The 23,580-nt window shown below is 46.8% G+C and overlaps 1 protein-coding gene across 2 annotated transcripts in view; it reads left to right on the top strand.

Annotated features, from left to right (window-relative positions):
• PACS2 (phosphofurin acidic cluster sorting protein 2) overlaps positions 1–23,580 on the top strand; it is a 1,334,790-nt gene that overhangs the window by 723,799 nt on the left and 587,411 nt on the right. For both annotated transcript variants that reach the window (XM_069638734.1, XM_069638735.1), the window contains exon 4: positions 1,927–2,052. In XM_069638734.1, coding sequence (XP_069494835.1) covers positions 1,927–2,052 — 126 coding nt within the window. The remainder of the gene's footprint in view (positions 1–1,926; positions 2,053–23,580) is intronic.

Raw genomic sequence — 23,580 nt, forward strand, 5'->3', positions numbered from 1 at the left:
CTCTCTGGGGGATGCTCTCGAGATTCCATGGCACAACATGAGAGCTTATGCTTTCCCGCCGCTGCCTCTAGTCCATCGAGCAATTTGGAAGCTGAGGAACTTGGTGAACTGCTCCCTTCTACGCATAGCCCCCTGGTGGCCAGCCAGGTTCTGGTTCTCAGAACTCCAACACGTGTCGGTGTATCTGCCGATCAGGCTACCAGTGACCCCTGATCTTGTTCATCAGGGGGAGCAGCAGATATGGCACCCCTCCCCATAATCGCTCAGCTTGGCGGCATGGTGCCTGAGTTTAGGTTTTTAGAGCATCTTAACTTGTCTACGGATAACATGCGTATTATCCAGGCAGCAAGGAAACCCTCGACCAGATCCCAATACAGGAGTAAATGGCTCAGGTTCTGTCATTGGTGTGTTGGACCCGAGGGTGGCTACGATTGACACTGTGCTGTCCTTCGTGTCCTCCCTTGCAGAGTCAGGTGTTCACATTCTGTCCTGCAGAACCTACCTTTCAGCGGTCTCCGCTTATCTTTCTACAGACCAATGTTCCCACTCTCTGAGTAACTCAGTCGTCAAGAGGCATTTTGCAGGCTTGATACACCTCTACCCTCCGGTTCGTAGTCCGCACCCGCCGTGGGACCTAAATGTAGTCCTGACGGCGCTGTGCCATGAGCCTTTTTGAACCCATGGCCACGGTGGACCTCAAGTACCTATCGTGGAAAGTGTCCTTTCTGGTCGCCGTTACCTCAGCAAGGTGAGTGAGTGAGCTCCAGGCCTTGTCAGTGGAGCATCCCTTCTTGGTTTTTCACAAGGTCAAGGTGGTCCTACGGACAAACCCTGCCTTTCTACCGAAGGTGGTAACTGAATTCCATCTGAATCAGTCGATCTCCCTGCCGGTCTTTTTTCCGAATCCTACCTCAGAGACGGAAAGGGTTCTGCACTGTCTTGATGTCAGAAGGGCTCTTAAGTTCTACCTTGACAGGACTTCCGAGCTTAGGAGTTCTTCTCAGCTTTTTGTGACTTTCGGTAACCCTCAGGGTAAGCAGGCGTCTAAGGCGACTATTTCTCGGTGGAGCGCTGCCTGCATTACGGAGTCTTTCACCATCCAAGGGCTGAAACCTCCTAAGGGTTTTCATGCACACCTGGTGCGGATCAAGGCAGCTGCGGTTGCTTTTCAGAAGTATGTCCCCTGGGAGTCCATCGCTAGGGCAGCTACTTGGGCCTCCCCATCTGCTTTCTTTTTGTAGGCATTGTCTTGACATGAGCTCGAGAGCTGATGCTCAGTTTGGTCAGGCTGTGTTGAAGAACCTTTTTCAATAAGGGGTATTTCCATCCACCCGTAGTTCCAGTTAGGAGTGCTTTGGAATCTCCCATAAGTATGGAGGAAAGGGGACGGGACGTAGGAGTATAACCAGGTTACTCACCGTAGTGACCACCTTACTCCTAGTTCATAGTCCCCTTTCCTCCATACGCCCCCCGCCGTCCCCTCTAATAAGGTTCCTCTGTTATTGCTAATAGGTCTCTTACCTGGCGATAGAAAAGGACTGATGGTGTGCGGGGCAGAGCCAAGGTGGGCGGGGATTCGGCCGCGTGCCGGGCCCCTCGCAGAAAGATAGGAAGGACACATTTTTGAACATTTTTATTTGGATGCTTTTTACAAAGTGCTCCGGTCCCGTCCCACAGGACGGAGCGATGTCCCATAAGTATGGAGGAAAGGGGACTATGGACTAGGAGTAAGGTGGTCACTACGGTGAGTAACCTGGTTATTCTGGCCTTTTGAAGGGATTGCTCCTTTGAAATCATAGTACGGTGCTGTAGGGCTCTACTTGGGAAGGAGTTCTAGTCTTCCTAGGTGGCCCAATCATGAGCAGAGCTTGACCAGCTGTATTTCTTTCACTTGCAATGATTTCTGTTCCTTTTCTTTTTCTGTAGTATCCGCATTTCTTGAAAAGGGAAGGGAACAAGCTTCAGATCATGCTGCAGAGGCGGAAACGGTACAAGAATCGGACTATCCTTGGCTACAAGACCCTGGCAGTGGGATCCATCAACATGGCTGAGGTAGGCGAGGACGGGGTGGGCACGCAGATGGGTCCTGTCCCCCACATAGAGATCAGATTGGGCTGGAACTGTATGGTGTCAACCCCCCAGCCTGGCAGCAGTCGTACCCCTGCTCTCGAGAGTTATAGGATTAGTGACACTTGCATGAAGCATTTCTGGGGATTTCTGGAGCTTGCAGACCCTATTCTTGATCTCAATGCTGATAGTGCTTCACAGATGCCTAATCAGGATGTGCTGTGGCTGGTTCTGGCATTCTTTTATTTTAGAGGTGTTTTGGGGTGGGACATTTTCGTGCATGATGTGAATCGTTGCTTTTAGCTTGCTTTTCTTCTGAATATTTGCAGTGTGAGGCAGCACTTTTGGGGGGTGACTTAAGGACATTGGTGGAGATGAGGTTTGTGATATGCAAGCCGTGCTTTGTAAGTAGGGGTGCATCAAACCTTGCTTTTAAGTAGCCATGCTGGTGAATTCCGACTGGAAAAAAGCTATTTGGCTCCGGCTGAAAACTTTCTTCTCATTTGAACTCGATGAAGCACGCGTGGGTTGAAGATTGCAAAATAGAATGGAATTAAACATTGCCTGACCGCATTCCTAATTTAATATCAACTAAGGTGCATATGTTTGTGTATTGGAGGGAAGTACTGGTGAGGATAAGCAACAGATTTCCATGTTTTGTTCCTATGGGAGAATTCACAACAGGCAGTGGTGAACACTAGGGCCGTGGCAGTCATTCATATGTCCAGGACAGTGGCATTGCCCCTGGATAAGAGGCCTTTCGAGGGAACCTCATGTTGGCAAATCTCTCCAGTTCCCCTTTGAGCCAGTCTGTCAGAGGGAGTATTGAGAGACGGGTGTGTGAACGCAATTTCTACAGGATATAGTCAAAGTGCTGTCATTGGAAGGAAAGTTGTGGGGGGATATCTTGAAATCCGAAACCTTGCAAAGAGGAATGCTGCCATTTTAGGCAAAAGGGCTGGGGGCGGGGTGGGGTTCATTAACATGTCAGACGTTGCAAGGTGTGTCTGACATTTCCTAACACACATTGGCCTTGTGGGAGGACTTTCAAATAACATTATAGGTCACTCCGCCTCAAAAGGAGAGGTGTGAGAGAAGAGCGTTTTTATTTACAGGTGTTGTGAGGTGAAGTGGGGTGGAGGGTTTAAATGTGAGAGACGTACAAAAAATCATAGAGCATTGGATCCCTTTAGTGTGGCAGGAAGGGGAACGGGGGGGGGGGGCGGTAGTGGGCCTGGATTCAGATTTGCTGGAATTCAACGAGGGCCTGCAGGCTTACGACAGATTGCCGGGCCTTCCAACCCCATTGCTCTCTCTGGAAGTCCCTCTCCCATATCTTGGAGTCCCCTCATTAAAAATAGTAGGAAGAAGGGGTCCACTCATCTCACATGTACCATCGACTTGTGTTCTGCAAGAGCAGACAGAAATCATTTATGCTTTTATATGTGAGCTCCAAGGAAAGTTTGAAACTCACTTTCCAACAAAGAACCCTTTCAACTGGCAGGATATTGCAATGTGTGTGATTCACAATCCAAATTGCAAGTTGCAGAATCCATTTTGTTCATAGCAAAGTAGCACTTTGCATTGGTTAAGCCTGCCACTTTGAGTGGGACTGGTTTCTTCTACAAACTATTTGATGTTAGGTTAAACACTGAATATGCTATTCAGCACACCCCTAATTGAGAACGCAATATGCAGGTCACGAGATATGCATCTTTTGTTGCATGGTTGCGCGCTATCCAGTGTGTAAATTTCTTCAAGTGGGCTAGTTGCAGTGCAGTCTGCATTTTTCTCTATACAAAGATTGAATTCCCCCCATAATTCATAGCTAGTTTGTGGCAAGTACAGGATTTGATGGGAGATGAGTTGTGTTTCTTGAACTCTTTAGTTGTGGCAATCTACACATTATCATGGACAGTTAGTTCCTAAAGGGCAGTTTCATGGCTTCAGGGGGGACTGCCAACCGCGGTGCACAAATATGCAGGTGACTGTGGTGGCGAGGATCTGAAGGAGTGGCAAGCTACAGCAGTAGTCAGTGCTTAGGTGAACAGTGTGGCCATTGCCCTCTTGCCTGTGGAAATCCAGGTCCTAATGGTGCCTTGAGGAGCCAGCTTGGACTGCAGCGATGGGGAGCACTTTTGGTGATTGGCAGGGTGGAGTGGTGTATTGGAAATGTTTGGGTATAGCTCTTAGGGATGTTATCAACATTTGGAATGTAGACAAGCATTTTCAAGTCTAATAGATCTAGCAATACTAGGAAAGGGAGAATAGCAAAACAGTTGACAAGGAGAAGAAAGTTGCAGGAACTCCTAAAAGTGTGACTTCAACTGGAAGGTTTTTATGCTTTTCCAGAAGGAAAAGGAGGCCGTGGATCAGCCGAATAGTGACTCTGTGGGAGGGAGGAAATGGTGTGCCCTTGTTACTGTGCAGGAAAATGCCATAAGGTGTCCTCTTGCGCTGGTGTTTTTGATCCATACAGTGCAATGACTGTGAACTTTCACTTGCAGGTTTCGACAGGTGGCTATAATGTGTACCCGCCATTCAAATGTAATAGATGCATTTGTGTCCTGGCCAGCGCTATCATTTTTGTCTGACGATCCACCCCATTATAATTTTTTATAGAGTTAACCCACTCAAACACTTAACAAATGTTACAAACTCACATTTGTTCCCTTATAAAAAGGCAAGCAAGATGTGGTGGTAGCAGTTTGTGTAAATATCACAGCTTTAATTTTCCTGATGGTTATCCAGAGCTCACTTTGCTTCAATTTAGGTCTCGAATGCAAAGCATACACTGTTGGCAAGATGGAGTAGAATCCAACCGATTGATATTATCGGCGTAAGCCAACCACTGTGATGTTTGTTTGCCAGCTTTGGAGACAAATTATGCATCAGTTTTAAGCTAGAATATCTGCCACAGATCTAAATTAAAAAGAAGCAGGGCGTTCACACAGCCCAAGGTGAGCCCACGAGAAATTTGTAATCCGTTATGTACCGCTTTGAGCTCAGTCGTACCCGTCTCATTGTCTGATCATGAGATGAACTAATCAAATTGGAGGGTCCATACCACCGTTTGGTTAGACAACCAATTGCCATGGTCAAATCACTGAATGTTGCAATAATACTTAAGTGTGTGATCTCACTAATTGGCAGACCCGCTTTGAATCTGATGTGCACGTCTGAAAGAAGGCAGGAGCTCCATTCCAGGATGTAATTGTTTGTGGTAAGTGTTTACAAGATATGTTCCCAGACATGTCAAGCATATGAATTAGCTGAAAATTCCTGGGATAGTCTCTTGTCGCCCGCCTCTTAAAGATAGCCAGCAGCAGAAAGCTGCTGCTCCAAGATGGAGGACAGTGCCTGGTCTGTTTACTGCCAAGAAAGTGTGAAAAAGAGACGGAGCCAGCACACTAGTGCATCTTTGCACATTCCACGAAACACAAGTTCAGTATACACTTTCACAATACACTATTGCATAGATACATAAATCTGTATGCTAAAATGTGAAGAATCATTTTATAACCACTTTTCGATTGGATTGTGTCCTCCCACATATTCCATACCTTTAGATAGATATCCTTCCAGCTACAGCTGCTTCGAAAAATTTTTTTTAGGCAGAGGGCACTGTCTGTCGATGCAGTCGACTCAATGTCCCTTGAGGGCTTCCATCCCAGGGTCGATGTAATTGTCTGTATATATAGCACGTGCAACCCCTGTGTGCTTCAGTTTTGTTTTTCTGTGAGAGCTAATGCTTCGAGAAATACAGAGCGCTTCAATTCTTGTTAGAACTGCAATCGAGTATGATGACTTGGTCTCAAATTCCATCAACCCCGGAGACCGGGTTAAACATTTTTCAAAAGAGCGACTGTGGCACAAAGATGTCCCTCGCGATCCTCACTGACTCTGTGGTACCTTGTATTTGTATTTGTTTATTTATAACGCGCAACCATCAGGCCCGGAGGCATCAGGGCGCAATTTGTACAAAGTTACAGAAATGCATATATACAGACATAAAAATTACAAGAAATTAAACTTTAACAGAAATATTAAGTGTTCATATCTACAAGAGTTACAGTGGTTTCAGCCGTGAATACAATAGGGTGTGCAGAAAAGTAACAGACCAAGCAACTAAGACAGGGGTGCTGACCATATCTTAAAGTTTGTGGGACAGCCAAGATTTGGTATTGGCCTTGAACGTGTTGAAGGAATCTTTCGCTCTGATTGTAGCGGGGAGGGAGTTCCAAGGCTTAGAGGCTAGGACAGGGAAGCTTGAGCCCCCTGCTTTTTGCAGTTTAAACCTAGGGATCGAGAGACAGTGGGACTGGGCAGTTCTTAGTGGTCGGGAAATCGAGAGGCGTGACAGCCGACTGCATAGGTAGATAGGGGCCTTGTTAGCCAAGCATTTGTGCGTAAGGGCGAGTGTTTTTAGAGACGTTCTCTGCTTGACAGGTAGCCACTTTAGGTTAGTTCTAGATTCTGAAATGTGATGGTTGCGAGCAGTGGTCGAAGTGCATGAAAAGAAGTAGTGGAGCTATGTTCCCTGCCAGCTTGCACCCACTCCCCACAAACCCCTTCATCACACCGCTTCCCACACACAATACAAACCCCCAAACACATGCACCTGTTTAAGAGAACGTTCAATGTAGTGCACTGAAAGTGCAAGTCTCAACTTCTTCCTACACTGTTATTTTAAAACGAAACTGTTCCGGAACGGTTTCTTTTTAAAATAAAAGTATAGGAGCTGTAAAACGTAATTTAAAAAAGTAGAGGAGCACCGCTCCCAGCCGCTCCCGCTCCCTTCGACCACTGGTTGCGAGGGATTTTTAGGGTGGCGTGGATAGCATTGTTCTGGGTTGTTTGGAGTTTATTCAGGTTCTCTTGGCTGGTGCCTAAGTAGAGAGCACTGCAATAATCAATTTTAGCCATAATGAGGGTTCTAGCAAGTGTGACACTGTTAGGGGTGGTGAGAAACGGTCTGCAAGCTGCAATAAGTTTGCAGGTGTATGCCGAAGCAGATCTGACACGCCTTGGCGTGGAACATAGGACGGTAGAATGTGAGGCATGTCAGTCCATGACTGGTAAGGCTCTAAAAGGTGTCCCGTCAATTCGTCGAAAATAAATGATCGAATGACCATTTGGTCGAAACCAAATGGTCGAAAAAAAAAAAAATGGTTGAATTTTTAAAAAAATGTATTTATATATTTTTTTTAGTTTTGTTTGTTAAAAAAAAATAATATAGAAAAAGGGGGGTTTAGGGGGAACTCCCCCGCCCCCACAAAAAAAAAGTAAAAAAAAAAAAAAAATTCGACCATTTGGTGTCGATCATTTGGCCATTCGACCATTTGGTTGTCGACCAATTGACTGGTAACCCTCTAAAAGAGCATAAATGGAAATAAGTGGTGGGTAGGCCCCCAGCTAAATCCCCCTCGACAACTCTGTCGAAGAAACAATCGTCCGATGAGTCGAGGGACGTCTATTCTTGAAGGAAAGGATCGAAGAAACATTCACGGTCCAGGAGCGGGTCGCACTATTCTTTGTCCTCATCGAGGAAATCGAAGAAAAGGCACTTTAGATTGCCTTCTCCTTCTGAAGCTTTTCCCGAGAGAAGTATAGCCTGTCCAAGCAAACCCTCCACTCCAGCTCAGTGGGAGGAATTCAGACAGAAAATGCTTTAAAATATTCGAGAAGGAGGCCCCAACCCCATTCGAAACAGAAAGAAAAAAGCCATTCTCCTGTCGAGCCGTCGAAAGCCGACAGAGAACGCGCTAATGCCAAATCCCATGCCCCCTCGAGCCCGGGACACAGGCCGCAGACCCCTCGAACGTGAGGTCTCGACACAACGAAAAACCGTCGAAGACTCCATCGAGTCGAGGGTCATGCCCTTCGAGGGTTTTGTCAACACCTAAATTGATGCTATCAATGCCTTTGCCCTCAAAAACACCAGTAATTGCAAAGGAAGTAGAAAAATCATACAAACCTTTTCCAAGGAAGGATTTCTTCAAATCCTTAACTTCTATTTATGAGGAACACGAGCCATCGGACCAGGACACTCCTCCTTTTGGTTTGGAATTTGGCAGTACAAATGCTCCAGATGCTCTAATCTCAGTCAAGGCTAAAAGATTTATATGAAAATATTCAAACAGCTAGTGGGATTGACACATCACCCGAGCTTGAGTTTGGCAAGCCAGACACGGCAGACCATGCGGATACCTCTAAAAGGCAGCTTATGACCAGGGTTATTGATTTCCTGGGATGGGGTACACCAACACCATCATTCGAGCAAGACGACCTAACGGACATTCTTGACGAAGGTCCACAGAAGGATCCCGTACTTCCTTTCCATGTTGCCCTCCAAAAAAGGGATATGACAAATTGGGAGATTCCAGAATCTAGTCCAGCGGTTATTCAGAACCTAACCAAAAAATATAGGCTTTCAAGTGGCGATCCTAGCTACTTTTCTAAATGCCCAACACCACAGAGACTGGTGGTTCAAGCACTGTTATCTAATTCGAAGCAGGCTGCATACCCAAACAGCCCATCAGACAAGGATGAGTGTTTCATATTTTTTGCCGGGAGCATGACTCTGGTCTGCAAGTGCCATTTGCGCCTTAGCAAAGTTTACATTCACCCTGTGGGACTGTGTAGCAATGGCGGCTGATCATATTCCCGAAGGGAAAGAAAGAGACGGCTTCCTGAATATTGTAAGAGACGGTAAGGAGGCTATATGTGAGTCTCTTCAATCAGGACTGGCCTCAGCTGATGGCATCAGCTGAGGCATGGCGGCAAGCACTGTAATACAAAGAGTTACGTAGTTGAAGTCTGGTTTTGCACCGGACATGCAGTCTAGGCTCCTCAACATGCCCTTTGACGGCACTCAGCTGTTTGGCAGTAAGGCTGACAAAAGCCTGGAGAAGCTGCAGACTTCGAAGGCGGCAGTCAAATCTCGTGGTGCCGCTATCAAACAGCCACAGCCATCTAACCCCAGTGGATCATTTTGGAGGGGTATGTCCTTTAACTTCTACTCAGTTGGTAGAGTGAGAGGACTTGCAGGTGAAGGGGACCAAAGAAGATTCCCTCGTGGTGGATGAGGGAGAGGTGCAAAATCCACCCAAGCAACAGCTACCTTACCATCAGCCGCTGATTCAGCCGCCTCAAATCCTCTGAGGCCTTAGCCCACAAAACCCCAGTGGGAGGCAGACTCTCACGGCCTCTGAAAGAATTTGCAAGGTATTACTTCAGATGCATGGGTGTTAGAAATTGTAGCCCAGGGTCCAAAGTTCCGGATCCGTTCCTTTTGCAGGAAATATTGAGCCTGCTAGAAAAAGGTGCTATAGAACCAGGGACTGAGATTAACAATGGATGGTACTGTGCCTATTTCCTAATCCCCAAGAAGGACGGAGGATTGAGACTCATCTTTGACTTGAGATGCTTGAACAAGTTCTGCAGGAAGGACAAATTCAAGATGGTCACCCTTTCTCAGATCCTTCAGGCCCTCGAACTGCAAAATTGGATGGTGTCATTGGACCTTTCAAGATTCTTACTTTCATGTGCCAATCCGTCACAAGCAAAGAAAGTACCTGAGGTTTGCCATTGGCGGTTTTCATCATCAGTTCTGCCATTCGGGGCTGACCCCCGACCCAAGGGTTTTTACCAAATTGATGGTGGTGGTGACCGCGAGTCTCAAGAGAGGGGGGATTCACGTCTACCCCTACCTGGATGATTGGCTGATCAGGGCTCGTTCTGGCGAACAGGCCCTGGAACATCTCAGCATAACCCGTCGCTCTCTCCACAGACTGGGCTTCTCCCTCAATTTCAAGAAGTCCCACATGATACCATCTCAAAGACTCCAAAGCAGTCCTGGATGAATCCTTGGGAAAAGCCTTGCCACCCAAGGTGAGGGCTTAACACATTCTGCAGATGGTCACAAAATTTCCACATTTTGAGGTTCCTCGGCCTTATGATGGCAGCCTGCATTTTTCCTGTGCCAGAGGCTCGCCTGAGAATGAGATCCCTTCAATGGGCTCTCAGGACACAGTGGTCTCAATTCTCGGGCAAGATGTCAGACCTTATTCAGGTTCAGTGCAGGGTTGCACATGATGTGTGGTTGGCGTGCAAGAACAATATTCTGAACGCGAACCTTTTTGGGAACCATGGGCGGAGATAACGGTAGTTACTGACTCCTCATTCACGGGGTCGGGAGCCCAGGCCAATCATTTGAAAATCAGCGGTCGTTGGTCTCCATCGGAGTCCAAACTACACATCAATCTTTAGAGTTGAGGACGATCAGACTTGCGCTTAAGGCCTTTCTGACCTCTCTATGGGGAAAGAATGTCCCGATAATGACGGACAAAGGAGTGGCTATGTACTACTTCAACAAAAGAGGAGGCCTAGGTTCCCTATCACTGTGCAGAGAGGCGATGCAGCTCTGGTTCTGGGCAATTCAAGAAGGATTCTCCCCATCAGTGGTTCAGCTAGCTGGAGAGGAGAACACTGCAGTGGACTCTCTGAACAAGTAGGGTACATTCTCCCGCAAGCAGGAACTAGCTCAGGAGGTCTCAAGAGATCTTCACCCATTGGGGAACCCCTGAAATGGACCTGTTCGCGACCAGTGTGAACCGGAAGTGCGGACTGTTCTGCTCTGGGGAAAATTCCCCAAGAGGAGCTCTAGGAAACTCATTTGTAGTGACATGGGAGTTTCCACTTCTATATGCGTTTCCTCCCATCCGCGCCATTCCTTAGATGATCAGGAGGTTGAGAAAGTTTGCGAAACCCATGATCCGAATTGCTCCCGATTGGGCCAGGATGACGTGGTACCCAGACCTTCTAGACATGTCAGTCTACCCTCCAATACTAATTCCACAAAAAGAGGCCCTTCTCTCGTGAGAGGGGGGTCGGGTTCTCCATACAGTGGCCAAGGCACTCAACCTTCACGCATGGTCTCTGAGAGGTTGAGATAGGATTGGGACCTCCCGGATGACGTAATGGGGATTTTGCTTTTGGCCAGAAGGCCAGCAACAACATCCTTGTACTGCTGCTGTTGGAACAAGTTCTGCAACTGGTGCAGGGACAAGAATGTGGACCCTTTTCTGTGCAGTATACCCATGGTGGTATCGTTCTTGTTAAATCTGGCTGATCTGGGGCTTCAGGTTGGCACAATGAAAGGGTATCTGGCAGCACTGTCACTTTTAAGCGCTCGTCTGAAGAGGGATTTTTCTTCAAAATTCCACTAGTGTTAACATTTCTGAATGGACTAACACATGTTTCCTTTGATCCCGTTTCAGGTTCCAGTTTGGAACCTCAACCTAGTTCTAAAATATCTTAGGTGTACTCCCTTCAAACCTATTCATTCTTGTCCTTTAAGGTTGTTATCCTTGAAAACCATCCTTTTAGTTGCTCTAACATCAGCCAGTAGGGTGAGAGAGCTTCAACCTTGTCTTATAAGCCTCCTTATACAAATTTCTGTAAGGTTAGCTATAATGTTAAACCTACATTTTTACTAACAATTGTATCTGATTTTCATTTAACTCATAAAATTGTACTACCTTCTTTTCATCCACCTCCTCATCCTGGAAAGGTGGAGGAGAGGTTGCACCGGCTTAACTGAAGCTTTTTTATTTCAAGGATGTCAAAGTTGAGACGGGATGATCAACCTTTGATTGGTTATACAGGCCATACGTTTGGGATGGCAGTGACAAAACAAACCCTGTCTAGGTGGATTATTATAGGAATTTCTGAGTGTTGTAGGCTAGCTGGCAAATAACCCCTGAGGGTCTAAGTGCTCATTCGACTCTGGCATGGCTACATCCTCTGTTTTACAGAGAGGCGTCCCAATTCAAGAGATTTGTTTGGCGGCCACATGGTCGTCCGTTCATACTTTTACAAAGCATTATTGTCTGGACTCTTCCTCTAGCCAGGACAGAGGATTTGGGAAGGCAGGGTTGTATTCTGTTCACACAAACCCATAAGGAACTCCTAAATTCTTGCTCCCTCCTCCAAAACCAACACTGCTTTGGGAGTGTATCAAAAGATGAGGAATACGTGGGAGGAGTCGATCCCTTTGAAGAACAAGTTACTTACCCCTGGTAAGGTCTTTTGACTGGATGTTCCTCCCACGTATTCCTCATCGCCCCTCCAACCGACCCCCGAGTAGGATTTCCTTGTCTTTACATTTTATGTTCTTTCAGGGCAAAACACTGTTTTACGCAAGGTACATCCAGAAAAAGTATTGAAAGAACGCATCAAAACGGAACTGAAGCCAACGATTGATGCACACCCGCTTTATGTACCATGTGTACCAGCTGTCTGTCCTGCAGGAATTGAAGATGGCCCACCAAATCCGCCCCTACTGGCCGACCAGAAGAGAACTAATCACAACTTGCAACGCTAACTTGCGCCGCTAGGTCCTTTCCTACAACCCACTTGCAGTTATTCTTCCAACAAACAAAGCAGTTTTCCTTCTATAAAATCTACACATAAGGTGAACCTTCTATTGCTTGTTTTTAAGCGGTACTGTCAACGTTGCAATGCACATCTCAAACATTTCTTGCACTTAATATGAAACAGCCTTTTAGACTTACTTGAATTTTTAAATACTAAAGATTCCTTATTATCTAAGCACCTTTTACAATTGAACAGTCTTCGTTTTAACTTATCTTGCTTCTTCTTGGCTCTTTTTTCTTTTCTTCACTGGAATGCTGGAGCTAAAGTTGCTGCAACCTCTCTGCTTCAAAACTACTGCTGATGAAAGGCAGTTTAGAACCTTAACGGAGGTTCCAAATTAAGTCATAAAAGCCTTTCCTCCAATCATTGAGTAGGAGCTTCTCCAGGTGGTCCTCTATCTTGGAATGGGATAGTCCCATTCCATATGTCTGTTAAGGAAATTCAATGATTAATTCCAAACCCCCCATAATCCCTACCAAACCATTCTGGCTGTGGGCAGACCTGACTGTACCCCCTCTGCCCACCCTGTACGACCCAGTCCCAGGGGCTGGTTTACCAGGATTAGCTCTATGAAACTTAGCTACCAATCTGGGTGCTATTACATCCACTGACCACTGTCATGATATCTCTTCTGGGCCATAACCCTTCCTGTCCACCAAATATAGTATCCTACACGACTCTTCCCGGAATCCAAAATATCCTGCACCTTATACTCGTTACCTGCCCTCTCAATATCTACGGGCCTGGGGCTTCCTGGAGTCTAGTCCCTCTAGCACAAGTTTTCAATAAACTCACATGAAAGTTTGGATGAATTCCCAAATTAAGCATCAATCTCAACTTCAGTTACTGGTTTGATAATCTTTTCAATTTCAAAAAGGTCGGATAAACCTAGGGACACATTTGTTCTTCCCCTTTAAGGATACATTTCTGGTAGACCACCAAACCAACTCTCCTACTGAATACCTTGGAGCTTCACGACGATGAACATCAGCATATTACTTGTAGCTAGTCTTGCTTAGTTGCAAGGCACTAGTAGCCCTACTTAAATTGTCACACATCCTCCTTAACCTATCCTCAACCTCTGGCACTTGAACTACTTTGGGTGGCGCCTCGCGCAGGATCCTAGGGTGAAACCCCTTTTTAATGAAGAAAGGAGACATAGAAGTAGAATCCTTCGCGAGTTATTATAACAGAATTCAGCCACCCACACCTAATCCACCCAACTCTTCCCGTCCTTCAAGTAGCATCTAAGATATTTCTCCAATGCTTGGTTAATTCTTTCAGTTTGTACTTTGCCCTCTGAATGATAACTAGTGGTCAGATTTACTTCCATACCCCAAATCTTGCAAAATTTCCACCAAAATTGTGAAACAAACTGGGCACTGAAAGGAAGCGCCCCCAATTTCAGCACGATCCTCCCCGCAATGAGAGACAATAAGGGACTCTCCCGTAGTGGGAATAAGACCAAGACAGAGTGCGGGTGAGCGTAAGTAGGAGTTTATCCAAAGATTAGGGCATGCAAAGAACTCTGCAACCTCCGAGAGCGCTCTGTCTGACAATAGCAAAGACAGGCGTATTTCTAATACAAAAAACGTCATCAGAACCTACATACTATAGGGGGCACAAGTTAATTGGGATTGGGTGGCGTCGACTAACTATAGGTGTTGCTGCAGCGTGGTTGGTCTTGGCGTGAAGACGTCACTGGTCAGCCTCGTGGGTTGGGTTGGGCCTGGCAGGCCAGCTTGAGGTCATCCGAGCGGTGTTGGTATGCTGGGGCAGCCTGTGACAAAGATGAATACCTTTCCTGACTCGTTTGCCCTAGGCCATGCACACTGCAGTTATTCAAGAAACGACATCTAAGTTCATCAATAAATCGCTCAGTAGTTTGTTTTATAAAATAAACGCAACACATGAGGAATGCACCTCGAGAGAGGTCCGGAGCTTGTTTTTTCATTACCCTGGCCTCGCGGACCAGGTCGTGCGGGGTGCAATATTACATGGTGAACGATGAAATGTTACAGTGTTAACATCTCGGGTTAGCTCATACCCGGCTTTCTCATGGGAACGCGCTCGCAGCGGATCTACCAGGGCTACTGCGGCGGCGGAGATGCATGAAAGGCCCTCCAAAGGTGGGGGCCTCGTTACAGTGTGCTGAACTCACGCCATGTTTGCTAAACAAGATGGCTTCTAGGCCTAACTGAATTTTGGTATATGCAGGGAACGGATATGTGTGGGCAATGTCGTCGGCGGGTGACCCCTCCTCCACCTGGGCCCGGGTGGCATGAGGGGACAGCCACCGAGTCATGGTCCTCACCTGGGGAGAAGGCTGCAGGTGAGGAGGGCCTCGCGGCCAGTCCTCCCCTACATTTCCCCCCTTTCGTTACTAAAGTAACGAATTCTTTAGCTCTTCTAATCTTCTACATTCTTGCTCCTCTATCACTGCGTCATCCCATGCAGGTGTTCCTTTTCTAGGCATCCAAGCTCTGCATACCCCCCTCAAGCTGTCACCTCTTCTAGCATACTCATCTGGGGTACAGGTTAAATATATACAGTCACCAGTCCCTTCCAAGTCTACCCAGACCTCCTCATACCATTCCAGTTCCACATCTCGGGGCTCTTTGATAGTGGTGTGCCATAGTTTATCTACTATGTACTTATCACGGCACATAGGCACTAACTGGTATCTGGGAGTGTTATCTGTTCCTGTCTGTACATGTGCCTCTTGTGTCGCCTTAATTGTACCACCAGAGTTGCCCACTGTCACCATCATCATCGCACCGTTAGGGACTGCATTAGCACAACATCGGAGGCCCACCTGGCATAGGCAGAACACCACGAGGAGGACCACCACAACTGGTATCAGGAACTTCATCGCCAGTCCAAGCCATGAGGGAACCCAGGAGAAGAGATTGTCGAACCATGAGCTATCTTTGGCCCCACCTTCCATCTTCATCTTCTCTCCCAGGTTATGTACCGCTTCAATGACGTGGGACAGGGACCCATTTTCTGCATCTTCAGAAGGTACGAACGTGCAGCACGCGCTTCCTATTTTTCGGCAAACACCTCCATCGATCGCTGTTAGCAGGTCCAGAACATACCTGTTCTGCATGGTCATTAGTCGCAGAGCTCGTAGTTCCACCTTTATTATGTTGAACCCCTCTTCAGTGTCATTGGCCAGCTGAATCAGTTCCCACCGTGTGATCTGGAGCCATTTTGCATTTGCTCTTGCTTGGAAACTTGAAACTAGTGAGGCAAAGAATGTTTCCACGGAGCTAAACAGGCGATACCTATCTGGGATCTGTGCCAATAAATCGGATGATGCTTGTGATATGTAGTTTGATGTTCGCTTGTTCCGTAATAGCTCCTTTTCTTTCCCTCCGGAGGACAGGACATAGAGGTGCGCTTCTGCAGTGGGAGATGTGGCATCCTTGTTCACGTTTCCTTGCGTCCGCTTATTTTCGTCGACGTGACTTTCTGGAATCACCATTAAGGCCGAATGCAAAGTGGCCATTGAGCAGCTGCCACTCCATGCCTGGGGAAGGTGCAAGTAAGCCTGATTCCCGCATACCCAGTATGTGTCCATTAGTGCTGCTGTTCCTTTTTTCATGTCTGGGATGGTGAGAGTTTTGTTACAGTTTTTGTTCGCTCCCATTGCCACTTTTCCTTCTCCCTTGAAACATAGTTCGTTTTGTATTTCACTTTGTAGCTTGAAGGGTTTCTCCATCGCTGTTACCCATGTTAGTTTAGAGATGTGTTCTTTCCATATTGGTAAGCACGTTTTTTCCATCCACCGCAGTTTGTCTGGTTGGACACCTCTCAGTGCTTCCGCTTTGCACAGTACTTCTTCATCTTTCCATTTGTTTTCGAAAAACAGCGTCCCTTGTATTGCAAAGAAAGGTTCTTTAAGACAGACCACTCCAGACGCTTTTGAATAGCACGTTTTGCTGTCCTGTATCATTTTGAAAGAGACATCGTGTGCTTGAAAGGTGTTCTTTATTCTACACAGTGTGAGATGAAGGAGACATTGGGCATCCACAATGGGCAATTCTCTTGGCAACAACACTTTGGGCGTACCTGATGCATGGGGGATAAGCGAACAGACATAGCAGCTTTCATTGGTTGTCTGTTTAGCTGTTGTACTCATATCTGCATACCATTTATTTGCTTGGTGGGGGTGTCGTGGGTCTTCCATCTTATCTAATCCTAACCCATAATACTCATCATACCCCTTCCTGCTTGTCTCTCTTCTTCGCCTACTTCTCTCCCCTCTCCTATACCTTTTAGTTTCGATAGGTGAAAGAATAGGCCCCCCTTTCTCATTCCCTCCCCCCTTTTCCAATTCCTCATATATGAATTTGTGTTCTGTCATCGTAATTACTTTTCCATTTTCCTCAATAAACAACAAATCGCTGTTCTGTATCGGGGCGGGAAGGGTAGTGGGGCTGTTATATATTTCAGGTAGGACCATTGTGTCATTTTTCATATCTTTATCTCTTGATTGTAACGGGGCAGCAGTGGATGGTGTAGTGTAGTAACCCCAAACAAGACGTGATCCATCCCAGACCAAAAAATCACCTTCTTTGATATTCATACTTGTAATTGAATTCGTGCCAGGGGCAAGGGTGGTGTTGCTCCCCCCTCCCCCCTCGTTCATCTCGGTAGAGATGAACGCTATGACCCAATATGTTACTAGGCAAAACATTGAGATGAAGAACACAATAAAACACATTGATAAACCACATTCGTATGAATATGTCAATCTATCTACTAACATTTTTCTAAACCTAACAAATCTATTAGTTGCAGGCTGCCCATTCGATGCCATAGTAAATCCTGTTTGAAACATAAAAGTGCATTAAGTACAAGCATGTAAACATTTATAACGTTGTGACATTTTTTTTTTTTTTTTTTTTTGTCCGACAAAGTATGGGAGTGGGTAAGGGAGGGGGTGTGTCCACAGACAAGGTAGCTTTGCAATCATTATTATCTGTACATTATTTCTTATATGAAGAGGAAAGTTGAGAAAAAAACTTTTCTAAAACAAAAAAACCCTACAAAAACCTTTAAAAAGTTGTAAAAAATTACATATATATATATATATACACATATTAATTTCAGTACACTTGTCGTGCGCCAGTCGCGGCCAATGTTCATCACTTAATGCACACAAAATTTCCATCATTCATTCTGCACCACTTCATTGTCCGCAGTTGCCTGTGCCTCGTCCTGTACCTCACCTTCCACGGCGCTATAGGCTCTGCGTACGTCTGTCAAATGTACCCAATATCGTAGGCCCTTCACCTTTACTGCTGTGGGTGTACAAAACACTACTTCGTAAGGGCCATGGAAACGTGGCGCATTCCACCTTCGCACAAAACTTCTGACATATATGTGGTCACCAGGCATTAGTTGTAATGGGTTTTCAGGCAGTCTCTCTGTTTCTGTTGTGTTCCCCTCCTCTCTTGTAGAGGGGGGGGCTAGTTGCTTTGCAATTACGCGCGCTGCCCGTGTCAGTTTTTTCAAATACTCTGTGAACTCCTCCCCCAATAACGCTGCACTTCTGTGTGCATCAGAACGTTCACGGAGAGGCGAATGCGCTGTGTGCATTCTCCTTCCCGTGACGATCTCATGCGGGGACAAATGGTGGTCTTTGCTGGGCTGGTTTCGTAACTCGAACAGGGCCAAGGGCAGGCAGTACATCCAGGTCTTTTTAAGGGAAAAACACAGTTTTGACAATCTGCTTTTTAACAGACCGTTCATCTTTTCCACTACGCCATTACTTTGAGGATGATAAATCGAACATAATTTGTGCTTTATTCCCAATAGCGTAGTCACTTCCTTGAATAGTTCATTAACAAAATGTGTGCCGTTGTCTGAGCGAATAACGTCGCAAATCCCCCAGCGCGGGAACACTTCCCGCACTAGGAACTTCGCGGCGCCCTTCGCGTCTGGGCGCGCACAGGGGCCTGCCTCCACCCACCTCGAAAATGGACATACAACCACAATCATGTAGCGAGCCCCGTTACATCTTTCTCCCATGTCTACATAATCAATGTGGAGCTCCCTGAATGGACCATTTGGTTTTGGTATCGTTCCTCTCAGTGTGCGCAATGTCATACCTGAGTTGTAAATTTGACATGTCGTGCATTCTAAAGCCAGCCTGGTGATGTGTTCATGGAGGCAAGGTGCAAACCAATCTTCTTGTATGTCTGCCATTATGTGTTGCTTTGCATTATGTGCAGGAAAGTGTAGTTGTTGAAATGCTATTTCTAACAGTTTAACTGGCATTACCGCTTTTCCTGAGCTTTTTTGTCGCCACAATAAATCAGTCGGCGATTTGCTGCATCCCCTCTTAGTCCACAGCAATTTTTCTTCTGCACTAGCTCCCTCTTGCAGCTCTATTATTTCCTGCGTGGGCATCATGTTGTATCCTGTGGGGACCTCTTGGCTTGCTGTGTGGTGCAACATGTACTCTCCTACTGCACCTTTCTGTAAATACGAAGCTTCTTTGGCAGCGGCGTCTGCTGCCGCGTTCCCTAAAGATATAAAATCTGTATTTGTGGTGTGGGCTTGGCATTTTACGATGGCCACTGCCGTGGGCTCTTGCAGGGCCTCAATCAGTTCTTTTAATAATTCTGCATGTTGAACTGGTGTTCCATCTGCTCGTCGAAACCCTCTCCGCCCCCACCGTGCCAACCCGCCGTGTACTGTTGTTGTCATGTATGCTGAGTCGGTATATATTGTCACTGCGCACCCCTTGGCGGCATGCAAGGCTTCTATTAGCGCTATTAGTTCTGCTGCTTGGGCTGAATAGTGTGATGGGAGGCGGTGTTGCACTAGTGTCTCGTATTCATCTTCTTCTAATCGTACAACTGCCATACCCACATGTTTCTCTCCTGTCTCCATGTCTATTGATGCTGACCCGTCCACGAAATACACCTCTCCCTCGTTCAGGGCATTCTCAGAAATTACTTGATCCTGACCTTCGTCACCTGTGTATGTAGCGCAATTGTGGTTCTGCATGTCCTCTACGGTGCACGCCTCTGTGATGAATGTGGCCGGGTTCACTGTTTTACATCTTACTATATGGATGTTTGCGCTGGACAGTATTATTTCATATGCTGTGGCTCGTTGTGTCGTCAATGTGCTCTTTGATCGCTCTAATATTGCAAATAGTGAGTGTTCCACAAACAGTGTCACAGGACAGCCCATCACTATTGTGGCACTTTTCTCAATTGCGAACGCGGCTGCAGCTAGGGATTGCTCGCACGCGAAATGACCTTGCATAACTGCGTCTAGGGTGCCACTATAGTAAGCCAGTGGTTTGTGCCCTAACGATGTCTTTTGTGTCAGTACTGCTGTCATCAGTGTTCCTTTGCAGTGTGAAAATAGGAAGAATTCGTGCCCATAATCTGGGTTTGCCAGTACTGGAGCACTTGATATCAGTTCCTTTAGTGAGTTAAATGCTGTGTTCATCTCTCCTGTCCATTCTATGTGTTTGTTGTCCTGCTGTGCCTCTTTTAGAGCCTGTAACAAGGGCCTTGTGTATGCTGCGTAATCCAATATCCATGCTCGGCAATAGTTGCACATACCCAGAAATTTCTGCATCTCTTTTACTGTTTTGGGTACCCCCACTGCTCTAATCGCCTGTGCCCGGTCTGGTATGATCCGCTTTCCATCCTTTGATATCAACTGTCCCAAGTATAGAACCTCTGTTAGACAGTATTGTAACTTCCCCTTGTCCACCTTGTACCCTTTATTGGCCAATAATGTCAGGAGTGTTATTGAGTCCTTTCTGCACTCTTCCTCAGTTTGTGCACAAATCAATAAATCATCAACATATTGAATCACTGTGCTTTCTACAGACAAATTCCCCAGATCTTCGTGTAGTACCCTGTTGAATATGCTTGGGCTCTCGCAATATCCTTGTGGTAGTCTGCAGTGTTCGAACCTCCTCCCCCCTAGTGTAAACGCTGTTAAGTACCTGCTCTCCTCTGCTAAGGGAATCGAGAAGAATGCATTTTTTAAGTCAATGACTGTGAAGTGAGATGCCGTTTTCGGAATGTTGCACAGTATTGTTGCCGGGTTCGGGACTAAAGGGAACTCCTTCTGAATCACATCATTGAGTGGGCGTAAATCTTGTATCATCCTCCATGAACCTCCCTTCGCCTTTTTAATCGGGTAAATGCATGTGTTGCATGGGGAGTTTGAGGGCACTATTATTCCTTGTGCTATCAGTGCATCTAGTGTCTCTCTGATCCCTTCTTCTGCTTCGCGTGACAATGGATATTGTTTTACCCGGGGTAGAATTGCTCCCGGCTTCAGTTTTATTACCACAGGCTGAACCTCATGTAATAACCCCACATCATGGGGGCCATTTGTCCATATGTTAGTGGGTACTAACCTCATGTCGTCATCAAAAAAGGCATGTGGTGCTTCTACTACTGCCATCAATTCAACTTTAGTTTTTCTGGCTGTAACTACAATGTCACACGGCATTGCCAGTTCCATCACTATTTCGCCATCTGTCTCAGTGTCAGAGAATAGCTCCTCGTCCGAGAGCTCCCTCAGTGGGATATTTGCATTTATACACAGTACTGTCCGCCACTCACATCCTTCCATGTCAACGCCAATCACACATATCCTGTTTGCTGACACGTGTACTGCGTGTAAATCCAACGATAGCACTGACCCGGGAGCAGTGTCGGGGCTTGCTATAGGGCGGAAGAGGAACTCGGCTGGAATCCTCCAATCCATCCTTTTTAGTTCTGGTACTATGAGAGCCAATGTTCTCATGCCTTCAACAAACATCTCCTCGTTTCTTGGTAACCCTCTGATCTCTTGCATGATTGTGTGGCCGTGTATTACTGCTAATATGCGGAGGGGGCATATTCCTGGCGTCGAACATACGATACCGCTCCCTGTGAATGATATTGTCATATTTAGTTTGCTTAAGAGATCTCTCCCCAGCAAATTAATGGGAGAGTGTTCATAGTACAGTAAGGGTGCTTTCACTGTTTTGCCCCCCACTGTCACATCCAATGCCTCTGTGTAAGGAACTTCAATTACAGCCCCAGAGAACCCCTGCGTCTCTAACGTTCTATTAGATAACGGGAACCGGCCCTCTCTAATGCATGATTTCTCCGCTCCCGAATCCACCATGAATATGAACTGCTTGTCTCCTATCTGCGCCCCTATCAATGGTTCCTCTGATGCATTGTGGGTCGTAGATAGTACTGGACACGCAAGTGCTCTCTGTGGGCTGTCCTATGCGGGGTGTCTCATTGCTCCCCCTTGATCAAAAATGTTCCCCGAAACTACTGACACCCCGCTGTAAGGTGCGGGAGCAGGAGCTCCGTTCGCTACTGTGGCGAAAGTGTTACCTGGCGTGTATTGCACATTGTCATTGTTCTGTGGATGATTTTGTGTTCTGTACTGATGTCCGTGTAGTTGTGTGTTACTTCTTTGTCCTACAATTTCCGGTTGTTGGTATTGTCCCATGGGGAGGCCATAGGGGCTTCCTGGGTGGGGGTGACCGTACTGTTCTATCTCCTGGAACCCGTTGTTTTGTCTGCTCCTGCACTCTCTTGAGTAGTGCCCCCATCTCCCACAATTCCAGCAGCTCCCCTGTGGACCTCTGGGACCCTGCCACCCATTTCCTCCCATTCCTCCATACCCTTGTCCTCCTCTTCGGCCCCTGTACCCACCTCTTCCCCCTCTTGGGGCCCACTCTTGCCACGTTGGACCTCCGTTCTGCTCCTGCTCAGCCCACTGTCGTTGTCCTTGTCCTGCCCAATTTGCTGCTATTCTTCCTTGTATTGCTATTTGCCCCTCCTCTCCTTCTTCTCCCTCCCTCATGAGTGGGAGCCCTGCTACCGCTGCTGCAACCTTCACCAGTTTTGATTGTACCAACTTTGCCTCGTCTGCCAACCTTCTCTGTGCTACTTCCTTCTCTCTCTCTTTGATCCTTTTGCAATGGTGCACTATTATACTTTGGATCTCTGGCCACCCCTTTGCCTCAACGCCCGCTATTTTATCAAGTGCCTTCTGCACCTCTTTTGGGAGCCCTCTCTTAATGATGAAATAGAATAGAGATGTGGATTGGTGCCAGGGCGTGCCCGTTTCCGCTCTCCACATCTCCTGCACCCGGAGAATGTAATCCATAGCATCTTCCCCGTCATTCATTGTACATTGCATCACTGACTGTAAGTCAGGGGTATCTGGGAATGTCTCCCTCAGTGCGTCCCACACCCTTGCTCGCACTGTATTAAAGGAAGCCCCATCATGGCGATCACAGTCCAACGTCACTGCCGGGAAACCAGCCTTAGCCCATACTCTGTCCGCTTGATCTCCTACTGCTGTTACTAGTAGGCTTTTCACATCGCCTACTGCCAACGGTATGCCGGCGGTATGTTTCTCAAATGCATATATCCACTTGCTCGCCCCTCCTGACAGCTGGGGCAATAATTTCATTAAATTAGCCTTATCCATCTGAGCCCATGGTATATAGTTTGGTCTCCCCCCCCCCCCGTGTATCAATGGAAGTTGTAGCTTCCCTTTTGAGGTTGCACCCTCCCTTCCCTTAGTCGCTGCGGACTCTAACGACGCCATCTTCCCCACCCTATTTCTTAGTCGTCCCATCCATTCGTCGTCTATAGTCCCTAGCGAACATGCACCGTCCACCTCCTCACTTTCCCCCCCTACTGCCATACTCAACCTATCACTCTCATCCAATCCTCCTCTGATATCACATAACAAGTCCTCTCTGATCCCTCTCTCTCGTGATACATCACCAATGCTCCCTTCTACTGCTCCTATCTCTATTATTCGCGTCGGCTCTTCCTCAATTCTGAACAGTATTTCTCCCTTTTTCCATCCTTCCTCGATGTGCCTACTTTCGCTCGACGCTCTAGACGTGCGTCCCGATTGTATAGGGGTGCACGCCGTGCGCTCACATATGTCTTTTATTCTTGAGAGTTCATCCCTTGCCACAGTAAGCCTTGACTCTAAGTCACTTGTTAGCTTCTCTATATCCACTCTCTGTGTACTTCCCTGGGCGCGCTCTCTGGTGTT

The sequence above is a fragment of the Ambystoma mexicanum genome, chromosome 14 (genome assembly GCF_040938575.1).
Source record: "Ambystoma mexicanum isolate Mex_15411 chromosome 14, UKY_AmexF1_1, whole genome shotgun sequence".
NCBI lineage: Eukaryota > Metazoa > Chordata > Amphibia > Caudata > Ambystomatidae > Ambystoma > Ambystoma mexicanum.